Source organism: Pelophylax lessonae, assembly GCF_965119305.1.
Source record: "Pelophylax lessonae genome assembly, chromosome: 13".
Taxonomy (NCBI): domain Eukaryota; kingdom Metazoa; phylum Chordata; class Amphibia; order Anura; family Ranidae; genus Pelophylax; species Pelophylax lessonae.
In genome coordinates, this window is record NC_138780.1 from 139,633,512 (window position 1) to 139,655,935 (window position 22,424).

The 22,424-nt window shown below is 42.5% G+C and overlaps 1 protein-coding gene across 2 annotated transcripts in view; it reads left to right on the top strand.

Annotated features, from left to right (window-relative positions):
• The first annotated feature begins 512 nt into the window (after positions 1-512).
• The window catches only part of CCDC198 (coiled-coil domain containing 198), a 33,921-nt gene continuing 12,009 nt past the window's right edge, over positions 513-22,424 (top strand). For both annotated transcript variants that reach the window (XM_082275050.1, XM_082275051.1), the window contains exons 1-3: positions 513-842; positions 15,502-15,587; positions 19,379-19,465. In XM_082275050.1, the coding sequence (XP_082131176.1) occupies positions 635-842; positions 15,502-15,587; positions 19,379-19,465 (381 nt within the window). In that variant the 5' untranslated portion in view covers positions 513-634. The remainder of the gene's footprint in view (positions 843-15,501; positions 15,588-19,378; positions 19,466-22,424) is intronic.

Genomic DNA, 22,424 nt, shown 5'->3' on the forward strand with positions numbered 1-22,424 from the left:
CCTGTGCACACACTAGTGTGCCAGCGCATGCGCACCAATGCCTGTTTGGTTCCAACTGAACTTCTCTTGCAGTCCTAAATACAGCTTTAGTCCTGAAGAAGCAGGATACCTGTGAAATGCGCATTGGACTAGACTAACGCTTGGATTAGGACACAATTGTCTCAAATGTTGTGCTTCTAATGTTTTTACTGTTAATAATGGTATTTTAGATGTTTGTAATAAACTCTATGGTTGATTTTTACAAAGTATTTTTGTATAAAAGTCTCCTCTGTATCTCCCTGTTGTTCATCTCAAAAAATCCCTTTTACTTTTTCTATATTTGGTTTATCAGGTAAAGTCTCTTAAATCATGTTCTGAACATGCACTGTTGTGTCTGTTACCCCCAGGCTGGTAAATGTAGTTTTGTATTCACAATCTGTTATTCTATCTCCGCTCTTGCATCACGTAAATGTTTAACTCAAGAGCAGGCCAGGAATTCTAGGAGGTCATCTAGAGAGTGAGGATTCGGAATCCAGAGATTTCCGACTTTAGAAACAGACTGCACTTTCAAGCGGATACATTTTTTTTTTTTGGGGGATATCTATGTATTTTGGGTTCAGATGAACATTTCATATTGGGCTCAGCTATTCCTGCCATGGGGCTGAACACTTCTAAGTTGAACCACAAGGTGAGGAAGGTGGTGCCTCTTGACGGTAAAGATGTATTCGTGTCTCCAACAACTTTATCAGGATTTAATGGACTGAAAAGCTATTCTCACTTTGGGAAAATGGATCACAGGAACCCAATACATGAACGCCAGCTTCCACCTCTCAGGGAGACATTGCATGGAAGAGGTCCAATAGGTAAAAGGTGTGAGTGATTGTTGCACGTATTCAGGACAGGCACAGCTGGATAAGTTATAAAAACTGGAGCAAAAAAAGAGCTTTTGGCCAGGTTCTAACTTTTCTAACAGATCTACGTTTGCTTCAATATTGTTGTGAGCATAATATTTGATTTCAGGACCAGTTCACCCCACATGCAGTCCAGTGTTTTTTTTGTTTCTGCATCAAAATGCATGTAAAGTAGGTTATATGGTCTCCAATGGCATAGTTCACACTAGGGATCGACCGATTATCGGTTACCGATATTGCCAATATTTAGGGAAAGTGCTGTACCAGAGTGATGCCTGCAGCTAGAGGCATCACACCGGTACCGGTGTCCATAGCCGACGGTCGGCTGACTTGTAATGACAACCGATGCGGGTGAGAAGCCGACTGCCCCATCTGCGGCTTTCCCGGGTCTCCCGTCCCACCGGGAGACCCGGGCATCCTACCTCCACCGCCGCCAAAGAGAAGACCTGATCAAAGCTGCATTCGACTCTGATCGGGTCTCCATGTAAAAAACCCGGAAGTGATGTCATGACATCACTTCCGAGTACTCGGCGACGAATTAAAAAAACTGACACCATTCAAAACAGCCAAACTTGAGGTTTTGGTGAGATTTTCCCAATAGGAGCACGTCTAAAGGTATGCAGGCCCAGCAGCACAGAGGAACAAACAATGAAGTTTGTTAAAATCCTTGTAATGTACAGAGATCACCCAGAGGGTAATGTTTTTTTTCTCAACAAAAGTGGAGTTATGCTATAAGGTTAAGAAAAAAGAGGGGGACAAAATGCACTGGACTGCATCAAAAACGCACCAAAAACGTATCAAAAATGCACCAAAATGCACATGCAGAAAAGCACCTGCAATGCATCTGGACTGCGTTTCTATGGTGTGAACTGGTTCTTACACTATTATGCAATGGCCTGCATTAAGGAAATGACAGAATCTGTGCCCACCAAAGATTCCTTTCCTCTTTACCAGTCTCTGCTGATTTGTACATGCGGCGTCTTATTCAGTCAAGGATTGCAGACAGCAAACTGGGTGTTCAGTAACTAGTATGCTCCAATCAGGAGTTATCTCTTAAAGCTGAACTCTAGGCAGATAAAACACACACGTTGATGCAGCTCTGCATTCAATAATATATATTTAAATGTCTTTTTTCAAGAGATATTTGTGAGACTTTGCAGGGGGACTAAGAGAAAACTGTAAGTGTAGATGCTCTTATAAATAAGTGTTGCAGCACATACAGTACAGTCCTTGTAAATGGGAGACCATTTTTATAATACAACAGCAGCAGAGAAAAAACAGGTCTTCCCCTCTGCCACACAGGGCTGTAAATCTGAAGACTAGATGAACATTTTTCTACAATTTTTCAGGGCAGGTAAAATAACTCTCATATACAGTAAGTACTTTTTTTGTATATTTACTGTAGCTGTTTACCTGGAGTTCACCTTTAACCACTTCTGGACTGGAAGATTTACCCCCTTAATGACCAGGCCATATTTTGCAATTCGGCACTGCATTATTTAACGGACAATTGCGCAGTTATAAGACGCTGTACCCAAATAAAATTGATGTACTTTTTTTTCCCACAAATAGAGATTTATTTTGGTGGTATTTGATCATCTGTGTGATTTTTATTTTTTGCGCTATAAACAAAAAAAGAGTGACAATTCTGAAAAAAAAAAAATATATATATATATATATATATATATATTTTCCACATTCTGCTATATAACATTCCCCCAACAAATTTAAAAATCAAAATTTTTTAACATTTTAGGCCAATTTGTTTTCTGCTACATATTTTTCGTAAAAAAAAAACGCAATAAGCGTATTTTGATTGGTTTTTGCGCAAAAGTTATCGCGTCTACTAACTACGGGAAAGATTTATGTAATTTTTATTGTTTTGTTTTTTTTTTTTACTTGTAATGACGGCGATCTGCGATTTTTTGCAGGACTGCGACATTGCGGCGGACAGATCGGACCCCTGACTGAAATTTTTTACACTTTTCGGGGTATCAGTGACATTACTACAGTAATCAGTGCTAAAAATATGCACTGTTACTGTAATAATGACACTGGCAGGGAAGGGGTTAACACAGTAAGTGATCAAGGGGTTAAATGTGTACCTAGGGGCGTGTTTCTAACTGTGGGGGCGTGGCTTGTGAAATGATCACAGAGACCTGTGTTCCTATATAGAAGGATCACAGGCGCTCTGTGATCATTGCAGGGAGAAGAGCGGTCGGCTGTGTTTACAACAGCTGCCCGTCCTCTCTCAGCAAGGAGCGATCACGGGTGTCAGGTGGCAGTCGGAGCCGCCTGCCCCCTGCATCCGAGTCCCCGCTGCCGAATGGGGGCGGGAGCACACCGCTGGTGGCGCGCGCTCGCCCCCTAGCTACTGACTTATGGGTGCCCCAGCACTAAGATCCAATGGCCTGACTTCCCAGGTATTCCCCAACTGCCATCACCAAAGAACGTTCCTGCAGCAATTGATGTGTCCTAGCACATACTGTATATGTTCATACCCTACTGAACCCTTTTTACACCAAATCTTCATATTCCACACACGAAGAGAAAAAAAAATACTCTAAAGTAATGATTTATTAAAAATATGCATTCATTATCTCACGTATTTCTGAGTTGCTCAGGGATTCTGCTGTCATTAAATCATTAACAGAGGTTAATGACAACACTTAACTATTCAACATGATGTGAATTCCACACTGGGCAATGAAAACATTCACTATGAATACAAAAATGTTGTTAATGTTTAATGTAAAGCAGTTAATAATTTCTGTCTGATTCAAGTAATGTCTCTATGGAGGGGCTGTTATGTACCTGGTAAAGACCAAATATGGGGATGGCAGCCTCTCCAGCCTAAGCACCCCTTAATGGAGCAATAAGGAGTGCAAGGGCAGTGGAAGTGGAAGTTGAAAATAACTGGGACCACTGGAAAGTGAAGGTCCACAGAAACACAATAGCTGTGGAACAAGTAGATGGATTAAGGGTCAGGTAGTAGGCAGCAGGTCACACAGCATATTCAAGGAACAAGCCAGGGTTAGTAACAGATGAGCAGCAGGCAGGGCAGCCATCAGAAATTTTGGGGCCCCTTGCACAGGCCTGGGCCCCTCCCATAGATCCGACCGCCAACATTCCCTAAGGCCAACCTACTATGTCATCATCCTCCTCCAGTCGCATGTCCTCCTTCTCCTCCAGTCCCATTTCCTCCTTCATCCCATGTCCTCATCCTCCCCCAGTCCCATCTTCTCCATCCCAGGAAAATAAAGGTGAATGGTTCTAGTAAATGCCACCCCACCTGTTCAAGAGTGAACAGCTGGAGAACAGAGGAGGGCAGGGCCTACAGCTGTGTGTGAGGGCTAGTGAGGGGCAGGACCCCCCACATAGTGCCAGTCTGCAAGGGAACGGCGGAGCTTACAATTGAATGTTATTGCGAGGACAGGTTGCAACCCAACCCTGTTTGGGGCCCCTCAGGATGCCTGGGCCCCCTACATGTGTATGGGCTGTTCCCCCCTGATGGCGGCCCTGGCAGCAGGGTAAGAGATCTGAGATTGGTGCATGATCACAGGACTGGCTCAAGTTAGCAACAGGCAAGCAACAGCAAGCAGGAAAGGGCCAGAGTTTTTGAAACAGAGTTCAAAGGTTTAATCATAAGTAGGAGAATCCTGAGCAAGTCAAGGAGGGTCAGGAATGAAGCACAAATCCGGAATGCAGCTGAAAACCATTAAGGCAAGCCAGGCTTCAAGCAAACCGGTTACTGCCAATGCCAGGCAAACACACACACTGTGAAGCATGTGTGTGCTCAGGCTTGCAGAAGCACTCATGGTTGTGACCCCAAGTGAAGGGCATGCAGATGACTGTTAATGGAATCTTTCTGACAGTGATCCAATAAATATTAATATCCAAAGGTTTATCCTACCTTTTAGGGTGACCATGGTTGGCTCTATGGATGTATAGTTACAAGAGACCCTGACAAATTTTGAACTTTACTTGCCATTCATGTGCCAGTTTTAAGGTTAAGACAAGAGCGACTAGTCATCTTTTCACCCAGGAGCCTTGAGTGGGAGTGGGCAGATATCATCCCAGCTCTCCTTCTCAGAAAGATATCTGCCCATTTATGCACAGCCTCAAATTTAATAAAAATACATTTTAAGTCTAGTCATGCAACAGTTCTGGTACATAGCACAAGGGTTCAACCTACTATTGATCTATGTATATGAGACATATAGAACCTCTATAGATGAGATGCATGCAGTTTTCCCAAAACATTCAGTACTACTGGTACTACTTAAAGCTGAACTAAAAAAAAAAAATCCCTACAGCTTTCGTCAGATCATTTATCTGTAATGAAGTGTGTCTCACCTTGTACAGTCAACTGTATCCTGGAGAAATTTTGACTGCAGAGACGACCCATTTTCTTCCTGTACATGAACTTCCAGTGTTGCAGCAATTAACAGCATTGGTTTATCAGGCAGAACAGCAGTACAGATGGTCCAATGGGGACACTTCCCCTCCTTCCTCCTCCTCCATTGAGTACTTTCATTGATTACACTGCTTGTAACAGAATCTGTGAAAGGGGAAGAGTCTGATCAGTCACAGGATTTCCTTCTTCATCATGGTGCTCAGAGGAGAGCCTGTTTGGTCTTCACCATGTAGAAAGCCTTTAGAAGATAGTCTGTTTCCTCTTTACCATGTAGAAAGTCCTCAGAGGAGAGCCTGTTTGCTCTTTATCATGTAGAAAGCCCTCATAGCAGGCCCTGTTTGCTCTTCACCAAGTAAAAGCCCTGAGAGCAGACCCTGTTTGCTCTTCACCAAGTAAAAGCCCTCAGAGCAGACCCTGTTTGCTCTTCACCAAGTAAAAGCCCTCAGAGCAGACCCTGTTTGCTCTTCACCAAGTAAAAGCCATCAGAGCAGGCCCTGTTTGCTCTTCACCAAGTAAAAGCCCTCAGAGCAGGCCCTGTTTGCTTTTCACAATGTAAAAGCCCCCAGAGCAGGTCCTGTTTGCTCTTCACCATGTAAAAGCCCTCAGAGCAGACCCTGTTTGCTCTTCACCAAGTAAAATCCCTCAGAGCAGGCCCTGTTTGCTTTTCACAATGTAAAAGCCCTCAGAGCAGGCCCTGTTTGCTCTTCACCATATAAAAGCCCTCAGAGCAGGCCCTGTTTGCTCTTCACAATGTAAAAGCCCTAAGAGGAGACCCTGTTTGCTCTTCACCATGTAGAAAGCCCTCAGAGAAGGACCCGTTTGCTCTTTACCATGTAAAAGCCCTCAGAGGAGAGCTTCTTTACTCTTCACCATGTAGAAAGCCCTCAAAAGAGGGCCTGTTTTCTCTTCACCATGTTAAAGCTCTCAGAGGAGAGTCTGTTGCTCTTTAACGTGTAGAAAGCCCTCAGAGGTGAGCCTGTTCATTAACATTTATACTTGTCAGCATGTTTGAATGAATAATTCATTAAGCGATATCGAACTTTAATAATTCAATGTATAGCAGTGCCTCCAATATGAAAATAGATAATTAAATATAGTTCCACTGACCAACTAATTATTCACTTAAAATTCAAGCTCTATGCAGATATTCTTAAAAGAGAAGTATGGGAATCCAAAAAAAAAAAAAAGGAAACATACTCACTTAGACTGCTGCAACACCGATCAAAGCTGCAGCTGTCCCCCACCGACTCTACCCAGGGAACTAAGTGATCAAACACCTCTTATCACTCAGTTCTCTCCCTCCGCTCTGAGCAGAGAGCTGTGACTGCGACTCACTGGAGCTCTGGGCTGCAAGGGGGCACGAGTGGCTGGCTCAGGCTCTCAGCAGAGAGCTGAGCCAGCTGTCGGTTCAAACTTCTGGGTTGATCTTGATTGTAAAGTCGGGATCTTTACCAAGCCTGGACAAGCTGAATGACATCAGCCGATGGGCTATACTTCCCCTTTAAGCACAATAAAATTGTGTGAAAGTATGGATTACGAAACCAAAAAAAAAAAAAAAAAATACAATTCAAAAAGTCACTAACACTCATGGAGAGTAATATGAATAAATTCACCTCCGCTTTAGATATAAAACATACAAGTGGTAAAAGCGGCTAGCACAATTTGGAGGCAACAAACATTAAACTGTATTAAAATAAAACGCAGCACTTTTTTAAAATAAGTAAACAGAGTCCTTTACAGAAGTCCATAAAGAGTCCATTGAAGCCAGAAACCGAGAAGGCACCTCAGGTGTTAATAAAACATCACAGGATAGTGACAAAAAGAAAGGGAGGTCCTCTACGTTCACCTCAGCACATACAGCCTCTTACCCTGAATTGTGGACCACCTAAGATATAAGGTGTTAAACAGTGCTCAAGTAACCACTGGGGACCATCAGATTTAGGCAAATTCCATAGGGGCTATGGTTTGTACGGAGTCTTCACTCTAAGATCTGCGTCTACGATGCCTGACGTCACCACACAAGAGGAGTGTGGCCATGTTGCTGGTTTAAATATTTTCCATTTTTTGATGACATGCTTGTTTTATTGTGAACAATTTGAGTATTTTGGAGTTTTAATGAACTTTAATTATTCTTTATTACTACACCATCAGGCGGTTCTATTCTTCTTTTTATTTGTTTGGGTTGGTGACCAGAGTTTTGGAGCAATTGTCTTAGAGTGAGGACTCTGTACTAGCCATAACCCCAATGGAATTTGTCTAAATCTGATGGTATCCAGTGGTACTTGAGTGCTGTTTGACTGCTTATATCTTAGGTGGTCCACAATTCAGGGTAAGAGTAAGGGCTCTATGTGCGGAGATGAAGGTGGAGGAACTCCCTTTCTTTTTTCCACTATCCTGTGATGTTTTGTATACACCTGAGGTGCCTTTTATTTTCCTGGCTTCAATAGACTCTTTGCAACCCTCTTTCCCACCTGTGCTATAGCCGAAAGACAGTTATAGTGCGGGCCCTCACCACCCTTTTTAAAGAATGCTAATATTCCATTTACTTTGCTTGCTGCAGTGTGGCATTGCATGCCATTGGTGAGCCTGTCATCTACTAGGACCCCTAGATCTTTTTCCATTCTGTAATCCCCCAATAGTTCTCCCCCTAGTGAGAACATGCATTCATGTTTCTGTCCCCCGAGTGCATTACTTTCAATTTCTCAACATTAAACCTCATTTGACCATCCCAATGTTTTATTATGGTCTTCTTCTAGGGTTTCTATATCCTGCTACAAAGTTTTTGCCCTGCTTAGCTTTGAATCAACAGCAAACACTGAGATTGAGCTATTTATACCATCTTCTATGCTGTTCATGAATAAATTAAACATATTCGGTCCCAGGACAGAGCCTTGGGGTATCCCACTTATCACGGCAGACCATTTTGAGTACACACTATTTATCACCCCCCTTTGGTCATGGCCCTGTAACCAGTTTTCTATCCAGGTACATACTCTACAGTCTAAGCCAACAGATCTCAATTTGTGTAATTTCAAGGTATACAGTCAGGTCCATAAATATTGGGACATCGACACAATTCTAATCTTTTTGGCTCTATACACCACCACAATGATGGTATTTACTTAATTTGAGGGTATTTACATCCAAATCAGGTGAACGGTGTAGGAATTACAACAGTTTGTATATGTGCCTCCCACTTTTTAAGGGACCAAAAGTAATGGGACAGATTAACAATCATAAATCAAACTTTCACTTTTTAATACTTGGTTGCAAATCCTTTGCAGTCAATTACAGCCTGAAGTCTGGAATGCATAGACATCACCAGACGCTGGGTTTCATCCCTGGTGATGCTCTGCCAGCCCTCTACTGCAACTGTCTTCAGTTCCTGCTTGTTCTTGTGGCATTTCCCCTTCAGTTTTGTCTTCAGCAAGTGAAATGCATGCTTAATCGGATTCAGGTCAGGTGATTGACTTGGCCATTGCGTAACATTCCACTTCTTTCCCTTAAAAAACTCTTTGGATGCTTTTGCAGTATGCTTCGGGTCATTGTCCATCTGCACTGCGAAGCGCCGTCCAATGAGTTCCGAAGCATGTGCTGAATATGAGCAGATAATATTGCCCGAAACACTTCAGAATTCGTCCTGCTGCTTTTGTCAGCAGTCACATCATCAATAAATACAAGAGAACCAGTTCTATTGGCAGACATACATGCCTACGCCATGACATTGCCACCACCAAGCTTCACTGATGAGGTGGTATGCTTTGGATCATGAGCAGTTCCTTTCCTTCTCCATACTCTTCTCTTCCCATCACTCTGGTACAACTTGATCTTGGTCTCATCTGTCCATAGGATGTTGTTCCAGAACTGTGAAGGCTTTTTTAGATGTTGTATTGCAAACTCAAATCTGGCCTTCCTGTTTCTGAGGCTCACCAATGTTGTGGGTTTACATCTACATCTTGTGGTGAACCCTCTGTATTCACTCTGGTGAAGTCTTCTCTTGATCGTTGACTCTGACACACATACACCTACCTCCTGGAGAGTGTTCTTGATCTGGCTAACTGTTGTGAAGGGTGTTTTCTTCACCAGGGAAAGAATTCTTCGGCCATCCACCACAGTTGTTTTCCATGGTCTTCCGGGTCTTCTAGTGTTGCTGAGCTCACCAGTGCGTTCTTTCTTTTTAAGGATATTCCAAACAGTTGATTTGGCCACACCTAATGTTTTTGCTATCTCTCTGATGGGTTTGTTTTGTTTTTTTCAGCCTAATGATGGCTTGCTTCACTGATAGTGACAGCTCTTTGGATCTCATATTGAGAGTTGACAGCAACAGATTCCAAATGCAAATAGCACACTTGAAATGAACTCTGGACCTTTTATCTACTCCTTGTAAATGGGATAATGAGGGAATAACACACACCTGGACATGGAACAGCTGAGCAGCCAATTGTCCCATTACTTTTGGTCCCTTAAAAAGTGGGAGGCACGTATACAAACTGTTGTAATTCCTAGAACTTTCACCTGATTTGGATGTAAATACCCTCAAATTCAAGCTGAACATCTGCAGTTAAAGCACCTGTTTGTTTTATTTCAAATCCATTGTGGTGGTGTATAGAGCCAAAAAGATTACAATTGTGTCGATGTCCCAATATTTATGGACCTGACTGTATATTTTTGCCCTTTTTTGAATGTTGGTACCATGTTATGCCTTGACTCTAGATCAGCTAGTACCATACAGTCCTTAAGCTGTCTATAGAATTTAGGAAAAATGGCCTGGCTATTACCTGGCTAAGTTCTTTGAGGACTCTTTCGTGTAAGCCCTCTGGTCCTGGTGATTTATTTGCATTCAATTTTTCAAGTTTTTTTTGGACTTTGGTTTATGTTACCTGCAAGGGTACATTATGTAATATTTTACTAATGATCCAGTCTTGATTACTATGCAACTCCTTTTACTTTGTAAGGAGAAGGGGGCAGAGGACATGGAGAAGAAGAAGAAGAATGCAATTAGTACAGTTGCCTTCTCCTTGTCATTTGTAACCAACTACCCCTGATCATCTTTTATAGGGCCTATACAGTATGCTCTGACCTCGCTTTCTTACAATTAATATATTTTAAAAATGGTTTTAGATTTTTTGTACTCTTGTCAGGAGCATGTGCGTTCCTGCTCCATCACAGCTGCTGGTTTTAGCATCCAGACCAAACTTGATATAAGCCAGCCAAGCCCACAGTGTCATGCTTGTGTTATTGCGTTTGTAACATGTTTTCCAAGATACCGGTTTGTCTGCTCTGCTGATTGGATTTTCCTGTGCGTGACCTTAAATCAGATACCAACTATTCTCTGAACTCTGCTTGCCTTTTACTTGGACTGTAATTGAACCACTCTGCCTGTCTGCCAACCACAAGTACCTGTTTGCTTTGCTCAGTTCGCATCTGCCCTAGCGTGGTAGCCAGGCACTATAGCATTGTGCATAAGTCCTTGGGGCAACCAAGTACTGGTAGGCCTGCTTGCCTTATGTGAAAGGGGGTTGCTATAGGTAAAGAACACAGAAGCCAGCTATAGAGTCTGAACACCTGCGTTAGGGGTAAGAGATCTACCATTTAGGGAGTGGTCTACTGTTGCTGGCTGCTGGAGAGGCTATTAATGCTGGCTGATGGAAGATCTGTTATTGCTGCTGCGGGTCTATTGTTGCCGGGAGGGGGGGGGGTCTATTGCTGCTGGCTGCAGGGGATCTATTGTATTGCTTTTCTTGTTATCATTACCAAATTCCATACAAATTACTTAGCACTACAAAAAAAATACTTGTCTCTATATTCTCTAAAAAGGGCCATACTGGGAGCTGGGTGGGGGGTGGAGCCAAGGGTTAGTGCTCGGAGGTGGGTAGAGGGCAGAGGCACAAAGCTACTTATAAGGGGGCAGTTCCTGCACCTACTGTATTCTTTGAGAAAAATAAGCACTATATATATATATATATATATATATATATATATACACACACACATACAGGGAGTGCAGAATTATTAGGCAAATGAGTATTTCTGAGGATTCATTTTATTATTGAACAACAACCATGTTCTCAATGAACCCAAAAAACTCATTAATATCAAAGCTGACTATTTTTGGAAGTAGTTTTTAGTTTGTTTTTAGTTTTAGCTATTTTAGGGGGATATCTGTGTGTGCAGGTGACTATTACTGTGCATAATTATTAGGCAACTTAACAAAAATCAAATATACAGTATACCCATTTCAATTATTTATTTTTACCAGTGAAACCAATATAACATCTCAACATTCACAAATATACATTTCTGACATTCAAAAACAAAACAAAAACAAATCAGTGACCAATATAGCCACCTTTCTTTGCAAGGACACTCAAAAGCCTGCCATCCATGGATTCTGTCAGTGTTTTGATCTGTTCACCATCAACATTGCGTGCAGCAGCAACCACAGCCTCCCAGACACTGTTCAGAGAGGTGTACTGTTTTCCCTCCTTGTAAATCTCACATTTGATGATGGACCACAGGTTCTCAATGGGGTTCAGATCAGGTGAACAAGGAGGCCATGTCATTAGCTTTTCTTCTTTTATATCCTTTCTTGCCAGCCACGCTGTGGAGTACTTGGACGCGTGTGATGGAGCATTGTCCTGCATGAAAATCATGTTTTTCTTGAAGGATGCAGACTTCTTCCTGTGCCACTGCTTGAAGAAGGTGTCTTCCAAAAACTGGCAGTAGGACTGGGAGTTGAGCTTGACTCCATCCTCAACCCGAAAAGGCCCCACAAGCTCATCTTTGATGATACCAGCCCAAACCAGTACTCCACCTCCACCTTGCTGGCGTCTGAGTCGGACTGGAGCTCTCTGCCCTTTACCAATCCAGCCACGGCCCATCCATCTGGCCCATCAAGACTCACTCTCATTTCATCAGTCCATAAAACCTTTGAAAAATCAGTCTTGAGATATTTCTTGGCCCAGTCTTGACGTTTCAGCTTGTGTGTCTTGTTCAGTGGTGGTCGTCTTTCAGCCTTTCTTACCTTGGCCATGTCTCTGAGTATTGCACACCTTGTGCTTTTGGGCACTCCAGTGATGTTGCAGCTCTGAAATATGGCCAAACTGGTGGCAAGTGGCATCTTGACTTTTCTCACTTCATGGGCTGTTATTTTGCGCCTTGGTTTTTCCACACGCTTCTTGCGACCCTGTTGACTATTTTGAATGAAATGTTTGATTGTTCGATTATCACGCTTCAGAAGCTTTGCAATTTTAAGAGTGCTGCATCCCTCTGCAAGATATCTCACTATTTTTGACTTTTCTGAGCCTGTCAAGTCCTTCTTTTGACCCATTTTGCCCAGGGAAAGGAAGTTGCCTAATAATTATGCACACCTGATATAGGGTGTTGATGTCATTTGACCACACCCCTTCTCATTACAGAGATGCACATCACCTAATATGCTTAATTGGTAGTAGGCTTTCGAGCCTATACAGCTTGGAGTAAGACAACATGCATAAAGAGGATGATGTGGTCAAAATACTCATTTGCCTAATAATTCTGCACTCCCTGTATATAGTGTCTTGAAAAAGTATTCATACCCCTTGAAATTTTCCACATTTTGTCATGTTACAGCCTAACACATAAATGTATTTTATTGGGATTTTATGTGACAGACCAACACAAAGTGGCACATACAATTGTGAAGTGGAAGGAAAATGATAAATGGTTTTCAACGTTTTTTTGCAAATAAATATCTGAAAAGTGTGGCGTGCATTTGTATTCAGCCCCCTTTACTCTGATACCCCTACCTAAAATCTAGGGGAACCAATTGCTTTCAGAAGTCAAATAATTAGTAATACTAGTAATTAATAGAGTCCACCTGTGTGTAATTTAATCTCAGTATAAATACAGCTGTTCTGTGAAGCCCTCAGGAGATTGTTAGAGAACCTTAGTGAATAAACAGCATCATGAACGCCAGGAAACACACCAGACAGGTCAGGGATAAAGTTGTGGAGAAGTTTAAAGCAGGGTTGGGTTATAAAAAAATATCCCAAGCTTTGAACATCTCATGGAACATTGTTCAATCCATCATCCAAAAATGGAAAGAGTATGGTACAACTACAAACCTACCAAGACATGGCCGTCCACCTAAACTAACAGGCTGGGCAAGGAGAGCATGGTAATTTTGCAGGAGCTGCAGAGACCCACAGCTCAGGTGGGAGAATCTTTCCACAGGACTACTATTAGTCATGCGCTCCACAAATCTGGCCTTTATGGAAGAGTGGCAAGAAGAAAGCCATTGTTGAAATAAAAGTGTGTAAGTGAAATGCCGCGCCTACCCTTATAATTGTAAACTTCGTGTAATTTTGCCGTCAATTTAAGTGTATGCTTAAATTCGGGATTAAAATGTAGTGAGGCGCTTTTACCCTTACTGATTGCTAATTAATAAATAACACATATTTTTGGTTGAAACCCAGAAAATAAAAAATCAATATTCAATATTAAAGGTGCAATGGTGCCTTTTCAAGTGCAAATATTTTTATGTATACTGTATCTTGGAATGGGATATAGTATGACAATATTATCCTTTATAAACACTACTATAATAGGTAATTAACCATGAATATTAAAATAATTTTTTTAAAGTGCAATTATGCAATTCCAAGTGCAATCAAATAAATGTGCAAATAGTGCCCAAATGCATCAAAGTGTACATCAGAATTATTTTGCTCTTTTCAACAGCTGATCATGAATGTTATAGTAATTTCCAAAGTGCAATTGTGCAATTCCCAGTGCAATCAATAAAAAATTCTGTAGCACTTTTACATGCATTTTGGGATCTACACTTTTTGCATCATTTGCACATTTTTTTATTGATTTCACTGGGAATTGCACAATTGCACTTTGGAAATTACTATAACATTCATGATCAGCTGTTGAAAAGAGCAAAATAATTCTGATTCTGTTTATAAAGGATAATAGTGTCATACTATATCCCATTCCAAGGTACAGTATACACAAAAATATTTGATTGCACTTGAAAAGGCATGATTGCACCTTTAATATTGAATATTGTTTTTTTTTTATTTTCTGGGTTTCAACCAAAAATATGTATTATTTATTAATTAGCACTCAGTAAGTAGCCTACATTTTAATTGTTGAAAGAAAGCCATGTGAAGTTCGTGGCAGTTCGTGAGAAGCCATGTGGGGGACACAGCAAACGTGTGGAAGAAGGTGCTCTGGTCAGATGAGACTAAAATTTAACTTTTGGCTTAGAAGCAAAACGCTATGTGCGTCGAAAAACTAACACTGCAAATCATCCTGAACACACCATGCTTTTCTTCAGCAGGGACAGGGAAGCTGGTCAGAGTTGATGGGAAGATGGATGGAGCCAAATACAGGGCATTCTTGGAAGAAAACCTGTTAGAGTCTGCAAAAGACTTGAGACTGGGGTGGAGGTTCACCTTCCAGAAGGACAACACTAAACATACAGCCAGAGCTACAATGGAATGGTTTAGATCATGGGTGTCCAACCTTTTGGCTTCTCTGGGCCACATTGAGTGTAGAGAAATTTTCTCGGGCCGCATATATGCTTTGATCTAAACCAGGCATGTCCAGGTTGGACATGCCTGGTTTAGATCAAAGCATATTCATGTGTTAGAATGGCCCAGTCAAAGTCCAGACCTAAGTCCAATTGAGAATCTGTGGCAAGACTAAAAAATTGCTGTTCACAGACGCTCTCCATCCAATCTGACAGAGCTTTAGCTATTTTGTAAAGAAGAATGGGTAAAAATTTACAGTAACTTTCTAGATGTGCAAAGCTGGAAGAGATATCCCCAAAAAGACTTGCAACTGTAATTGCAGCGAAAGGTGGTTCTACAAAGTATTGACTTTAGGGGGCTAAATACACGCTTTTCAGATATTTATTTGTAAAAAGTTTTGAAAACCATTTATCATTTTCCTTCCACTTCACAATGATGTGCCACTTTGTGTTGGTCTTTCACATAAAATCCATATAAAATACATTTACGTTTTTGATTGTAACATGACAAAATGTGGAAAATTTCAGAGGTTTGAATACTTTTGTGTATATAGGGCATTGTATATATGACAGCAAATTGGCCAGCAGTCAGATATGTTAAATGGTATGCTGATTAATCTCTATTACTTTTAAGCAATAATGGTCTGAACATTGTTTTCTTTCTTTGCCTAAAGTACCCGGGCCGATTTCTTTTGATGTTCCACTGGAAAATGGTGACACAACTAGTATAATAAAGAAACATCCTCCCCGACGACTCCAAGTAAGATGAATTTACCAGGCTGTTTCCTGTATTTCATGGCTTTCATCTTCTGTCTGAATGTTCTACTATTTAAAGCGGTAGTAGATTCAACCCTTAGTCCCTCCAACTCAATTCTAAGCCTGTAACATGTCATTATAAATCAAATAACATGTAAATAATATAATTAAAATGTTCCTTATATCTGTAATTTGTTCCGTTCTGGTGGGGTTTTTCTCCTGTTTAGCGTCGCCATCCTTGCTGTGGTTTCCGTCTCCTGATCTGTGCAGTATTTCCGCCCTCATTGTGTGTAGTGTTCGGAAATCCTGCGCATGCGCACTAGCCGCCGAAACCAAGCCTCTTCACTGTAGCTCTGCAGTTTCTCCTCGCGTCTTCGGCTCTCTCCACTAGCACTCCCCTGTGACGTAGCAAGTCACATGGGGTAGTGGAGGATTTAATGAATGGGGACGGTCGGAGTCTCGCGTGAGCACGGGGCTGACGTCCAGCACAGGAAATGACGCAGCCCCGGCATAGACCCAGCATTAGCTTGCCGGAAAATCAGGGTACACAGAGCATGCGTGGGTGACGTCATTCGCAAGAACGACAGAAATATCAAGAGAACGGCAAAAGTGAGTGGCAAAGGACAAAGTTAGAGATGTCATACGCAAAAGTACCAGAAATGAGTATACTACCGCTTTAAAATGTTTGTCTATGTGATATGGGACTGACAGTCAGGAAAAACACTGGACCAAAGTAGATCTAAGCCCTAACTAGGTAACGTTGAGTTTGCTAAAGCGCTCACTCAGAAGCTCAAACATGTACATCTCAGTGATACATATGAACCGTTTGCATAAATGTTCCTCCAGAAATATAAAACAGTAACATAAAATGTTTCAATAACTAATTTACAACTATATTGCAGGTCAGGCTGTGGCTGTAAATAACTGGAGCCAACTAAATACCGCATTTGGTTTGGTAGTGGGAACCAGTGTTAATTTTGGCAGCAAATTTCAATTTAGTTTTAGTCTTAGTCTTAGGACTAAAATGGCATTTTAGTTTTAGTCCCATTTTAGTCTTCTGCAAGTGTTTTAGTTTTAGTCGTATTTAGTCGACTAAAACTCCAGTACATTTTAGTCGACTAAAACATCTTACATTTTAGTAGACTAAAACGTCCTACATTTTAGTTGACTAAAACTCATTTTAGTCATCTATAATCGAATGGGTGTAGTTCAATTGTAATTTGTAATGCATTATTTAAGCATTTCTCTACAATTTTCAAATTTATTATATACTACTGCTGGTCCTGGAGTGAAAAATCGAATATGTTATTATTTATGGTATTAAGCTTTGAGCATGCACTAGCACAGCACTACACCAGTGTTAATTTTGGCAGCAAATTTCAATTTAGTTTTAGTTATAGTCTTTTGACTAAAATGCCATTTTAGTTTTAGTCGTATTTTAGTCAACTGAATTGTTTTAGTTTTAGTCGTATTTTAGTCGACTAAAATTGTGTTAATTTAGTCGACGAAAACGTTTTAGTCGGTTTTAGTCGACGAAATTAACACTGGTGGGAACTTTGTGGAAACACTTACTAAACTGAAAAAGTTCAGAGAGGATAACCCAAACTGAATACAGGCTCTGTCAGTGATTTGATCAAACTGCTGAGATTAAAACTGGCAATCCTAGGTGAACAAAAACACGATGGGAAAAGTGTTAATGAAGAATTGTAGCATGGTCAAGGATAGGCAGCTCTTGCCATAAAGTGTAAATATATGCAGCACACTTCTACATTATGGCAGAATTACCTCTGAGTTTTACCCCTAGTAGTGGGTTATTTGGTCAGTGCCCATGCTAGGGGGCCTCTAGAACCATTCTCATCTGCTGGGGAACTCCTCACATGCCATCTTATGTCCTAAGAGCCACCAGGAACTCATACAAATCGTTCTGCACAAGTCATATGCAGGGATGGGACAAGGGGTGGGCAGGAGGGGTGGCTGTCCTGGGCATCGTGGTGGGGGAGCCACAAGGAGATTAGGGGAATGGATTTGTGTTGGAAGGGGGAAAGGTATTGTTCTAGAAGGGGAAATTTGGGGGGGTTGGGGAGTGCTAAGAGTTGTGATTCAGGGAGATTTGTGTTGGAAGGGGGGATGGGGGAAAGAAGATTTGTGCTAGAAGGGGGTTTGGGGGAAATTTGTGTTGTGAGGAGAGATTTGAAGTGAGGGGAGAAGATGTGTACTAAGAGGGGACATTTTAGGGGTAGAGGATTTGTGCAAGGAGTGGTGAATTTTCTTTGGGGGGGGGGCAGCATTTGAGCTGGGGGGATTCGGGGATGGGAGGCAAAGATTTGTGCTGAGAGGGGGGATTTCCGCAGGGGGTGAACTCTTCCTTTGTATTGGGAGGAGGGGAGATTTATGTTTAAGGGTAAGCATGCAGATTAGTGCTCAGTGTTTATGTGGGGTGAGGTGATTTTTGCTGACACATAATGCTCATACATGTTACGGGGGTGGGTTGTGCAGTTTGGCATGTTTGCCATGGGCTCTAGAGGACCTTGTCCCAGCACTGGTCAGGTCCTACTATGCATCTTTGAAAAAAAAAAAAAATACCCAGCTCCCACTATAAAAAGACAGCATCACAGTAGTGTCCTCTGTCCCCTTCACATCACACTCCCACTTTAGTGTCCTCTGCCCCCCATAGCGGTGTCCTCTGCCCCCCTTACCCCACAGTAGTGTTCTGTACACCTCCCCAAATGCAGTGTCCTCTGCTTCTTCACATCACCCCCACCACTGTAGTGTCCTCTGCCCCCTCCCCTCACAGTAGTATTCTGTACCCCCCAATGCTGTGTCCTTTGCCCCTTCACATCACTCCACCTCCACTATAGTGTCCCCTTCCCTCCCCTCCCAGAGTAGTGTCCTGTACCCCCTAATGCTGTGTCCTCTGTCCCCTTCACATCACCCCCCCCCCCCCCCCACTGTACTGTCCTCTGCCCCCACCCCCCACAGTAGTGTTCTGTAACACCCCCAACGCAGTGTCTTCTGCCCCCTCCACATCACCCCCCTCCTGAAGTGTCCTCTTCCACCCACAGCACTGTTCTGTACCCCCCAATGCTGTGTCCTTTGCCCCCTTCACATAACCCCCCCCCCCAAATGTAGTGTCCTCCTCTGCCCCCTTCTTCACCCAGTAGTGTCCTGTACCCCCCAAAACAGTGTAGTCTGATACCCTTCACATCAAGCCCCCCCGTAGTGTCCTCTGTCCCCCCTCCAATAGTGTACCCCCACACCCCCCCATACACACAATGCTGTGTAGATAGCAGTTACTTACCTGCCAGCGTTTATTCATCAGTGCAGAAATCAGGAGAAAGCATAGGGTTGGGTCGAAGGTGGGATCAGGATCTGCCAGAGCTCAGAATAGCAAGCTGGTGACTGGTTGCTAGGAGCTCTCTCCTCTGCAGTTAACAGGAGAGCAGTGGAGGCTGGGGGGAGGCACACTTTCACACTTGTAGAACCTAAAAGTCACGTGATTTTACTGCAAATTTGCCACGATTTTTGGCTAGACTTGAAGCAATGCCTGTGTAATATTGAGGTTTATGGACCTCAAAACGCATGAAAGTCAGACCAAAGTAGTGCAGGGACTACTTTGAAGTCATTGAGACAGATATGGAGTACGACTTGTCATGTGACTTTGCAGTCCCAAGTGGCAGGACAAGTCGTATGAAAGAGGCCTTAAAGTGTAACTGATGTTGTTAAATACATTGTACAACTGTTGAAAATTAGTCTTGCTTGAGTTGACTATTTTTTGTCTTTACTATCCGTCTGTAGAAACTTGAACCAGCACTACTGCCATCCTTAGTATCTACAGAGACCATTATCAGTAAGCAAGAAGCCGCCGTAGCACGAAAAGGAAAGGTATGTAATCAGGCATTGTGCTGTGCTGTCTCTTTAGCTGGCCATTACTTCTTTGTCAGCTCTGTCACTTCTATATACTGCTGTGCTAGCTCTTTAGCTAACAGATACTGCTGTTCTGGCACTTTAGCTAACCCATAGTGCTTTGGGAACCCTGTAGCCATCCTTTCAGGCTGGATTCACACTTGTGCATTTGTGATAACATGCTTTTAACCTAGGTTTTATTATGTATTACAAAAATGCACAGTTACAGTTATTTCATGCATTGAGGTACATTGGAGGTCCTGTACAAGTTAAATGGGTTACCATATGGCAGTGTATGTCAACACAGTCCTGTGTCCTTCCATACTGTTTCCAGATTTATAATTGCAGCCTTAGAAGATTATGCTGGAAAAGGGTTTGTTTGGCAGATATCACTGTTTTTAAAGGAAGGAGGAGTTTGTGCTTCACTGGATACCTGCTTTTTCATTGACACACGGGGGAAGGGTCTGTGTTTATGGGCTTCATTCTCTTCCAGCTATTTTGCATTCACATATAAGTCCATAGGAATACAAAACCTGCTGAAGCAGTTTAAATGCAGGTCAGAAGATTAACTGCAAATCAGATTCACATGTCATTGAATTCTGAATGAGCGTCTCATACTAATTGTCATTGATTTATGAATAAGTGTCTCATACTAATTTCAAACTGATGACATCAAAACAAGCCTAAAGCCCATTAAAACAGGCCCTAAAAAGCCAATATGAGGATGACAGCCCCAGTTGCACTGCCCATAGAAAATGTTTGGATCAAAGATGGAAGTGATCTATATTTTCACCACAAGGTATTGGAAAGCATTAATGCCTTGAATGTAAATGACAAAAGCACAGCCTTGCTGGGGCTTAATTTAACATTAGCAGAAGTAGACATGGGCCTGTAGGGGTCAGAAATAGAAGTTGTGCCATTTTCTTCTTATATTTCTTGGTCACACATTTTTCACATCATCAGTAGAAATTAAAGAGTTTGTAAACCCACCTCACAAACTTTTACCTATAGGTAAGCCTATATTAAGGCTTACCTATAGGTGCTATAAATATCTCCCAAACTTGCACAGTTTAGGAGATATTTAGAGTGCATTCTGCCGATGACGTCATCGGCACATGCGCTCTGAAGGAACGGCCACCTGTGCCGTTCCTTCAGAGCTCAGTGGCGCGGGAGTGATGTTATCGCGCCTCCGGCCAATCAGATGGCTGGAGGACGCGAACCCGGAAGCAGGACGGCCGGACATGTCGGGCCGTCCTGTCACTGAGCGGGCGGCACGGCGAGGGCTTCGTTTTAAGGTAAGTACTTCATAATGAGCTAGTATGCGATGCATACTAGCTCATTATGCCTTTCTTTTTACAGGGCTTTTTTTTTCTCATTTTTTTCTTAGGGACTTTACTTCCTCTTTAAGACTCACATATAAGCTTGTTCAGAATAGATCACGGGTGCGCAACCTGTGGTGCTCCAGCTGTTACAGAACTACAAGTCCCAGGGGGCTTTGCAAGACTCACAATTACAAGCATGACTCCAAAAGGCAGAGGCATGATGGGACTTGTAGTTCTGCAACAGCTGGAGGGCCATAGGTTGAGCACCCATGGAATAGATCATAGTGCACACACATATCCTAAGAATGTATATATATATATATATATATATATATATATATATACACACACAGTATCTCACAAATGTGAGTACACTTTGCTACAATGTAGTGAGTGTACAGCTTGTATAACAGTGTAAATTTGCTGTCCCCTCAAAATAACTCAACACACACCCATTAATGTTTAAACCACTGACATCAAAAGGAAGTACACCCCCTAAGTGAAAATGTCATAATGTGGCCACCATTATTTTCCAGCACTGCTTTAACCCTCTTGGGCATGGAGTTCACCAGAGCTTCACAGGTTGCCACTTCGTCCTCTTTCACTCCCCCATGACGACATTATGGAGCTGGTGGATGTTAGAGACCTTGCGCTCCTCCACCTTCCCTTTGATGCCCCACAGACGCTCAATAGGGTTTCTCCACCTTCCCTTTGATGCCCCACAGACGCTCAATAGGGTTTAGGTCTGGAGAGTGGAGACATGCTAGGCCAGTCCATCACCTTTATTCTCAGCTTCTTTAGCAAGACAGTGGTCGTCTTGCATTTGGGGTCGCTATCATGTTGGACTACCGCCCTGCAGCTCAGTCTTCGATGAGAGGGATCATGCTCTGCTTCAGTATGTCACAGTACATGTTGGCATTCATGGTTCCCTCAGTGAACTGTAGCTCCCCAGTGCAGGCAGCACTCATGCAGCCCCAGATCATGACACTCCCACCACCATGCTTGACTGTAGGCAAGATACACTTGTCTTTCTACTCCTCACCTGGTTGCCGCCAAACACGCTTGACACTATGTGAACCAAATAAATGTATCTTGGTCTAATCAGATCACAGGACATGGTTCCAGTAATCCATGTCCTTAGTCTGCTTATCTTCCGAAAACTGTTTGGGGGCTTTCTTGTGCATCATCTTTAGAAGAGGCTTCCTTCTGGGACGACAGCCATGCAGAACAATTTGATGCAGTGTGCAGCTTATGGTCTGAGCACTGACAGGCTGACCCCCCACCCCTTCAACCTCAGCAACAATGCTGGCAGTACTCATACGTCTATTTCCCAAAGAAAACCTCTAGATATGATGCTGAGCACGTGCACTCAACTTCTTTGGTCGACCATGGTGAGGCCTGTTCTGTGTGGAACCTGTCCTGTTAAAGCGATGTATGATCTTGGTGACTGTGCTACAGCTCAGTTACAAGGTCTTGGCAATCTTCTTATAGCCTGGGCCATCTTTATGTAGAGCAAAAATTATTTTTTTCAGATCCTCAGAGAGTTCTTTACCATGAGGTGCCATGAACTTCCAGTGACCAGTATGAGAGAATGAAAGCGATAACACCAAATTTAA